Source organism: Lampetra fluviatilis, chromosome 18 (assembly GCF_964198595.1).
Source record: "Lampetra fluviatilis chromosome 18, kcLamFluv1.1, whole genome shotgun sequence".
NCBI lineage: Eukaryota > Metazoa > Chordata > Hyperoartia > Petromyzontiformes > Petromyzontidae > Lampetra > Lampetra fluviatilis.
In genome coordinates this window covers 5,661,059-5,670,248 of record NC_136292.1, presented here as the reverse complement: position 1 = coordinate 5,670,248, position 9,190 = coordinate 5,661,059, and the positions used below count along the sequence as shown (strand labels likewise).

Here is a 9,190-nt window from a genome sequence, read left to right as displayed (position 1 = left end):
GTGGCTGTGGGTCTTTTGTTAGCCTGGGGCAGTATGTGCGTGTCTGTGGGTCTCGTGTTAGCGTGGGGCAGTCTGTGCGTGTCTGTAGATATCTTGTTAGTCTGGGGCAGTCTGTGCGTGTCTGTAGATATCTTGTTAGTCTGGGGCAGTATGTGCGTGTCTGTGGGTCTCGTGTTAGCGTGGGGCAGTCTGTGCATGTCTGTAGATATCTTGTTAGTCTGGGGCAGTATGTGCGTGTCTGTAGATATCTTGTTAGTCTGGGGCAGTCTGTGCGTGTCTGTGGGTCTCTTGTTAGCGTGGGGCAGTGTTCGCAAAATAAACCCGTGGCTCTTTAGGGACTGCTTTGTGACGTAATTTATGTTAAGTTGCATTGCGGCAAATGTGAGTTTTGTACCGAATTCGAGCAAAAATAAATGGCTTTTCTCATTATTGTTGGTTGCGGACCCCTGGTCTAGGGGTATAATCTGTGAGTGGTATAAGTAAGACGACGAGCCCTCGATTCCTTCCACAACACCGTCACGGGGTTCAATCGTTCACTTCCCACCACGGCGCTCCGTCCCATTTCCACCACTGGACGTACAGCCCTCTCGTAGACCCGACGCGGTCAATATTAGACACACGGTCAAAGGGTTACCCAAAGCGTATTTACTACGTTGCACCGGCAGACTACAGACATTAGATATATAAATAAACAATACAGTACGTCGCAAATCCGATCATCACACATCCGCCCTGACCGACTAACCACCCACGTCCCCCCCCTCCCCGCCAGCGCGGTGTCTCTGCAACGGTGTTGAGCGTCACCCTCGGTTGACGTTCACAAATCGAAACCCCTTTCCTGTTCGCAGCAGTCGATGTCAGCGTTCAACTCGCGGTCCTCGCCGCTCACTCACTGCTGAATCGCAGGCAAGGCATCTATTTCATCTCCCGGGCGTGCGAAGCAGCACTTTATTCGTGTCCACCGACTCATTTGTACACACACACACAGACGGGGTAAGTAAGTTCACACATTCGAGTCAATGCCACGTATCCACATTGCGCCTCATTCCCCAGCGAGTCAGATATTGCGACGTTGTGCATTGCTAGAAACATATGCATCGTGTGGTGGTAAATACTGCATAACCATCGCAAATATATATAATTTAAAAACATCGATTAACCATCATCATTATCTCTAGCAATAAGCACATTACGAGCATTCTATTGTGAACCCAGTATCGTAAATAATCAGTCTGCAGCAATTAATATCACATGCATATTATATTTACAATATTATATAAACATGTACACTTTGGTTGGATAGGTCAATCATTTGCAAGACGCGTTTACTCAAGCATATCTGCATCAGTAAGCTTCGTAATAATAATTACTAGTATAAGGTTATTTACACTGTAACGGAATTACGAGACGGAACCGCGACATTTCTCACAAGCAAACTTTGCCATTTTATAGTTGCTCATAAAACGTACTGACAGGAAATATTGGAAGTAAAATTGTAGCCTTCGACTTAATTTGGCAATATATTCCGTCCGACTGACACGTGACAAAAGCATTGGTGGTGGTGGGGGGGGTCGCAATGTTAGCGAGTTGTTAACTACCTTGCCTGGTATACAGGAGGTTCATGGGTTCGATCCAGACCCAGACGCCTGCGGTATATTTGGAGCGTGCGTGCTCTCCCCGTGGTCGCGTAGATTTTTCTCTGGGTCCTTCGGGTTTTCCCCTCCACGTTTGGAAACACGCGTTTAGAGTATTTGGCGACAATACATTTCAACGTGATAAGCCACTTCGTTGAGCTATCAATTGTGGCCAGGTCGCTTCTGTAGCTCAGTGGGCCTTACCTGGTAAAGTAAAAAAATAGGTTTTTTTTAAGTTTAGTTTTGGATTAAAAAGGCCACGTTATGGGACCTCAGAAGTAGTTCTGCAATATGTACTTCTGTGGGCTGCTCTCTGACGCAGGGTGATTGCACCGATTCTGTAAGGAGTTTTGAATGGACACGTTGGCTTATATCATGACGCCGAGAGTGTTGAACAGATAATTAGTAAAAAAAAAAGACATTTCTACCATTTTATCACCATGTATAATATTACTGCACTGCTCTTGTAATTCCGTTACTGTGGAGTTGGGCATATATAAATGCACGAGCAGATACTAAACTTGATAATGAAAAGTAACGTTGCAATTCGTTGAATGAAGAAAGTGTTCCATCAGTGTGGACTACCTGCTGTGCCATGTAATTCAGAAACACCATGATCGCAAAACAACACTTGGGGAAAAAATTTTGAAAAGGACGCAACGAAGAGTGGCGAGATGCATGCTTGAAATTACTTTGGGAGACACGACAAGGAACGCGTGGAGTATAGAACATACGGTTAATGGCACCATTCAAAGGGACGATGTCGCCAGAAGGAATGATGGTCGGGAAGTGATGGAGGGACTGCCAAGATATGGAAAGCATCCTAACTTGGGGTGGAGCGGGGGAATCTTGATCAAGTGGTGGACTGACCATGACTGATGATGGTGTTGGCCGTATGAGGTGCAGGCGAAAGCAACGCAATGTTGTCGTCGTCGTCTCCGATTTGACACAAGAGCAGATTCTCCTGCTGAATTTTGGCTGGCGACAGTGGCGGTTCGCAGCACCTCACTTCTCCGGCTTGCTGGCGGGGATTTTGGTGGCCTTGTGCTTCGCGGCACCGTCGCTCCTCTGCTTGTTGCAAAATCTCAGCAGAAGTACGAGCAGAACCGCGACGATCACCGTCACCAGGACGAGAGTGACGACCGCGATGATGGCCACGTTTTTGGAGGAGCCACCCGCGCCGCCGTCACCACCGTGGGGATCGTAATCGTCGCCCGTATCGCCGTGCTCATTCAACCCCTTCACGTCGGTGCTCGTGTCGGCGTCATCGCCACCACCGTCACCACCGTCGACGTCATCGTCGTCGTCGTCTTCATCGTCGTCTTCGTCGTCGTCGTCGACGAAAACCTTGCTGCCGTCGTTCCCGCCCGCGGTAGGTTTGCTCATCTCGAGCTCCACGTCCCCAGCAGCGGCGCCGTCACCGCACATGAACACGTCCTGGCTCCAGCCGAACCCCTCGACGCCTTTCGCTCGGCACGTGACCGTCCGCGGCTCCGGCGTCACAGCACCGTCGGCGCACGTGACCGTGGCCGTCGACCCGGGCGGCATCTCCCTCGGCGACCTCGGCGCGATCCCGAACGGCGTCGCGTACTCGGCGCGGCCGGACCCGAGCACGTCCAGCGGGCCGCACATGCCGTCGTAGCGGTACTTGCACGCGTAGCCGACGTTCCTATGGCTGGCGCATTCCCTCACCTTCCACTTGAGGCCGTCGGCCGCGTACACGCACAGCTCCTGCACGCACGAATGCCTGCCCAATTTGAACCAGTTGCTGAACCCCGTGGACTGATCGCCGCTCTCCCACGTGAAGGCGCGCTGGGGCAGCTTCACGTCGGAGCACTGCTTCCTCTTCTTGCGCAGGCCGATCCACACGTTGGCGTGCGCCACCCCGCGCACGCTGCCCACCAGCCGCTCGAGCAGCGCCGCCTCGCCCTCGCTCTGCACCGTGGTCAGGTGGCCTCCGTTGGCCTCGCACCGCCGCTGCGAGCCCTCGAAACTGAGGTTGGCGGCCGCGTGCACGCTGTAGCAGGCGTCGCCCGAGCACACTGCCGCCTCGCGGGGGGGTTGCGCCAGGCAGAGGTGGCACGTCGCCAGGACCAGCCCGAGGACGACCGCGTCGATGGCAGCGGCAGCGGCGGCGGCGGCGAGAGCCATGGTCGACGAGCGAGTGACGCCGCTTCTCCGGGCCATGAGAACTTAAGGGGAGCGCGCGCGGGGGGTGGATCACCCTTCCTGTGCAATTACAACTATGCCATCGTCCCTGCCTGCGTGCGTGCGCGCGCGCGTCCGTGAGGGGGCCACACCCCAGCGGAAAAGGGTTGCTGACATTTGTGCTCTCATTTCCCCACACCCCCCCCCCCGGGCGCAGAGGCAATTGTTTGAGCCATGAAGTTGGTGTGCGTGTGTACGTGCGGATGTCTGTGTGCGCGTGTGTCGGTGCGGGAGTAAGGCTGTGAGTGCGCTGCGAACACGGCGAGCCGCCTTCGATTTGCCGCTCATGGCCACCACCAGTGGACGGTTATTTGGCCCCTCCTAGGTCGACTCAGCCTCAAATGGGTTTCTGGTGCGGTGTGTAAACATCGCTGCTACTGTGGGGAGACAGACAGCTGAGCGTGGTGCTGGCCGCCCACCACCTCGTGTGCCGTGTTAGCCTTCATCGGTGCTTGCTAACAGCACTTGCCCCAACAGTTTGCTAAGGCTATAAGGGGGATCTCTGCCTTGACTTTGTCTCGGTGCTCACTAACAATTGAACTTGACTTAACAGCACTTTCCGCCAACAGGCTACACGGCTGTGTATACCATCACCCGTACGTCATGTGCAGTCAACTTGTATTTTCATAGATAACGGTTTTTGGCTCAACAGCTGCAAGTCTAATCGATACCAGCAGAGTGTTACTTGAACGCATCTTCTGGGTGTGCTTTGCGATGTTCCCAAGTCTGTGAAGGCGTCTCACCCGGCAAGTATCTTTCGTCAAACGAGGTGTGAGAGCTCTCCGGCTCGTAACGTGCGATTCCACGCTTCGCTCTGCACTTTGCAGCCCCTTGTGTTAATATATCTCTCTCTCAACGTCCAAGTGTATGATCGGGCCGTTGTGGTTGCACTATGCGGCTCGACAGAAAACTATTTTTTTAAGCACAATGCTCGGCTGCTTTTTATCATCAAGTCCATAGAAAAAAATAGTATTCCCATACCTCCCTGTAAACATGCAGAGTTGGGCCAACGGCATCTGGTTGAAACTGTTGGCCCGACAATGGCTCAACGTTGGCTCAACGTTCGCCGTTAACTGGGCTGCTCCTGTCCCCACCTCTCTTAAATAAATCTGATCCCAATCTGCCTCCAAAAAAATCGTCGTGCATGTCCACATTCTTGCATGTTTGTTTTTACTAAAAACTAAAACTATTTTTATTTTACAAAAAAAACGATATTTAGAGTGCCCACTCTAAATATACTCTAAACGCATGCGGAGGGGAAAACCGGAGGACCCAGAGAAAAATCCACGCGACCACGGGGATAGTGAACATGCAAACTCCAAATATACAGCAGGCGTCAGGGTCGGGATTGAACCCACAACCTCCTGCATACCAGGTGAGGTAGTTAACATCTCGCCATGGTGGTGTCCCTCCAGCAGTCATTTTTTTGTTCAACGCAGAAACAAAACAAAAAACACCCACAAATTATAGACATAATGCAGGGCTCTTCTTAAGGAAAGTTAGTGGGCAAAGGCGGGACACATCGCGCGGAGTGACGATGGCCGATGGAGAGAAAGTGTCCGGGAGGGAGGACGACAACCGTGGAGATTGAGCGATGAGATCGGCTCGCGATGCACGCTGGAAGGAGACGGATCGTGGCATCACGGGACCGCGAGGGTTTGGTGTTTTGAGGTAAGGAAGCCTTCATCCAGCAGTGGATATACCATGCTACATGATGGTGAGAGCTCTCTTGGTGATAGGCCGTCTTCGAGAAGGTTTGTCTGCGGTTTTGATGCCCACTAAAGGGCTAATAATACCACAAAAACTATGACGTACATCGCGAACACCAAGCACGTCATTTCAAAACCTCTATCGTAATTTAATCAGCAATCAATGGCTTTAATCTATGAGTTACGACAATATACTGTCAACAATCATAATGGTATGAAACATACACATCCGTGGCAAACATAAAACACATGATATATGGCATGAAGGCACCATTACTTTCTGTCCATTTGTGATTAAAAAAAAATTGGGATATGAAACTTTGAGGCATTGTTCCAATATTATCTCCAATAAGAATGGGGAAATATTTCAATAACGGCTTCTCCAGCATCTTATTCACATTTTGGTTGGAATTTTTGTTGTATTATTCACAACCCTTTGTGTCAACATCTCCCTTCCCACGCCGCGTCAATTAATGGGGTTTGTTTGACCATACCTCACCACGCTGGTAAGTGTTGGCTCGTGATGAACTGGGCCCAGGACCCGTTCAGGCAAATTAAAGAAGAGTCGTTGCAAACAGTGGATTAAACAAACTCAAATGAACTGGTGAGTAGTCTAAAGCATAGGCTAGCTTCTTCTCGATGTTGTTTAATCTCGTTCGCTGTGTCTTCGTCGTATGTTTGAACGCTGCGATGCATTTTGTCTGTGATCCTTGCTTCCTGAGTAATTATCTCAAACACTAATTTTCTCCTGCGCCTCGAGCTATACTGCATGAGAGGCGGTGGTGTAAATAAGAGATCATGATGATGATTATGGTGGGACATTACTCACCAATGATGTTAGTCTTAGCCGGGCATCATGCTCAGGTCAACGGATACTTAGCCACTGTGCCACTGCTTCCACAGGAAGTCAAACAATGGCAATTATATTTTGCTAATTACTTACGCAGGAAAGCCTCGCTGTGTCTCAAGACTCAGTTTAAAGGAGGGTCCTGCATTGGGGCTTATTTGGCCAGCTTCATTGACGAATATTTGGCACGTGGGAGGACCGCAGAAAACCCGGAGAAAACCACATATGTGATGAGATCGGGCGCACTATGGGGTGATTTGGTCGTAGCGTTTTCTAGCTTAATTCTCATGAGAATTAGAATGACTGTACTTTAACAAGTAAAAAAAGTGGAACGTACACTTATCGTTAATACGGCAATTGGGCAATTTTACTTCAAAGCCGCCGTTCCTGCGGAAATTATCATTACTTTGGAGGATAAACACGAGTAAATGGTCTCACCAGAGACAAAAAAAATACATTTGCTACAAACTTTGTTTTTGTAAAAAAAAGTTTTTTTCCGCCTTGCTCCTGCACATTTCTGGAATTCTCTTGCCTCTTAACAACAGCTTAGTTCCCTCCCTTCACTCCGCGATCTAAACCACAACACACACACCCTACTTACACCTGTACCGAACTTTTCGCTGTCGCTTCTTGCTCTCATATTTGCACTGTGTTTTATTTTTCGATTTAAAGCTTTCGTGACTGCAGAGATTCATCTTCTTGGTTCTTTCGGTAAAAGTCACGTAGAAGGGAAGTAATACAATAATACAAATAAAACATGATAACATAATTTTCACGACGTTTCGGCCACAACGCAAGCAGCAGTCCTCAGGTGAAGAACAGGTCTGTCGGAAAGACAGCGTCTGAATGGGCACCACCAGGCTTGGCAGCGTATATTTAAGCTGGGTTGGAGGGGGGAAGGGGCGCCTCACGAAACGTCGTGAGAATTGTATTTAATTATGTTTTATTTTTTATGATTTTATTATTTCCCTTCTACGTGACTTTACCGAAAAAACCAAGAAGATGTGTTTTATTTGTTTACTTTGCGTGCGCTTAGTTTAAGACGGTCATATTCTACGGTTTATTAAGTGGTGCAATATTCCTTAAGGACGCTCTGTCCTCGTTCTCTTGCAATAATTATGTTTTTTTAAATCTGTTGTTGTTGTCCTCATGCACCATGCATCTCTCTTCTGAAATAGCCGGGCAACTGGATCATATGTGCAACAAATAAAATGAAGTTAACCACAAGTGCATTCAAGTGCACACTAACGGCTGCTCTACATGTTTAATGAACACATTATTTACAGCCCTGTCGCAAGCATTGCACGTTAACGGGTTGACACGTGACCCGCTGCAGCCACAAAGTGCCGCTATACATTCACCAAAATGTTAGAAAAACCAAAAATCTGCAATTGAAGTGCAAATGGCGAGGAATGCCAAGCGACATTCTCCGCTTTACATGTCCAGGATCTCATCTTTCCAGACTCTCACCTGCGCAATGCTCTCCTCACCTGTTGAGGCTCTCACGCTCTCAGCCTCTCAGATTGGCACACGAGGAACTTTGATCTTTGGCTCCGCGCCTCCAAGTTCTCGATTGAACATTGCGTTCGATCTCGTGAAATATGTGCGCACTATACATTTTACAGAATATTATTCATAATAGTAATACTAAATAAATTGCCGGTGATTTATTATACATCTGCAAAGCAACTGTCAAAACTGTAAAATTACAGCAGGAACTCTTTGGTGAAATGCTAATCACAATACCTGTCAAATGTTAAAAAATCACTTGTCAAATTTTTTTTTTTAAGTCAAATAAATATGTCATTATATAAATAAATATCTAATGTTATTTCAAATTATATTCAGTAGTTATAACGATGTGATTCCGGTTCGTGTCCAACTGTCCAATTGCAAGAGCTCTTTTTATTCCATGAGGCCAGGCCAACGAGACTGTTGCCTTAAAAGGGAAAAACTAACAAGTATAGAATTGGCAACGTTTCAGGCAATGGCCCTTTCCTCGGAGCACAAATGTAGGGAGAGGCCAGCAGGGAGACGGAATGGATAATGAGAGGCACGATACTGCGCTTGATTTGACGATCAGAAGTCAGAAGTTTAATTCCCCGAGTAAAGCTCGTTGAGCCAAGAGGCTCTCTCTGTTTTTTTTCCCAAGGGTCTGATTTGGCATGCAGACATCAAATTATTCATTCCAGAAGTACAGTTAAAAAAACATACTCAGAGCGATCATGTTGTAAAATTATTTTCACACTTACACTTTAGTCATTTTAATATATTCCCTTTAAATTCTGACAAAAAAATGCGGCGGGGCTGATGAGAATTTCGTTTCAAACGACGTGTCCTGATGAACAGTTGGCAAATGAATAGTCAACTATGAATCGCTATTTAGTAACAAACAAACCCTTGACATTTCCCATCACTACCACCAGAAGTTACACACCTTCAGTGGCACTAATTTATAAATGTGGTCAAAAACAATGAACGATGTGACAACCACTTTAAATGAGTGGGTTACCAACTCATCCAATAGTATTGGCCGTGTACATAAATCTATTGCCTAAGGTGTGGTTCCAATATCTGCTTTAGCCCGTGGACTATTTCTACAAATTGGGAATGACTAGGAATTTAACGATGCATCAATACATCGATGTTTATCGATTATAATGGTCCACGACAACACCTCCACAGACTAGCATGTTTAAGAATACATTTTTATTTTGTATGATGATGCTGCCCGGCGGAAGCACATTCGCCGCTCTTTGCAGAGGTTCACGGTTCGACTCTGGTAGGCCACC

At 47.8% G+C, this 9,190-nt stretch overlaps 1 protein-coding gene across 1 annotated transcript; it reads right to left on the bottom strand.

The window, feature by feature from the left end:
- Positions 1-521: 521 nt before the first annotated feature.
- LOC144937128 (complement component C1q receptor-like) lies at positions 522-3,860 on the bottom strand. The gene has a single exon (XM_078864416.1). It carries the CDS (start codon positions 3,819-3,821, stop codon positions 2,640-2,642), a length of 1,182 nt encoding a protein of 393 aa, XP_078720542.1. The 5' UTR covers positions 3,822-3,860; the 3' UTR covers positions 522-2,639.
- Between the last annotated feature and the right edge of the window lie 5,330 nt (positions 3,861-9,190).

Bases quoted from the DNA above. Each gene is read 5' to 3' on its own strand.
- LOC144937128 (XM_078864416.1), bottom strand. From the start codon at position 3,821: ATGGCCCGGAGAAGCGGCGTCACTCGCTCGTCGACCATGGCTCTCGCC.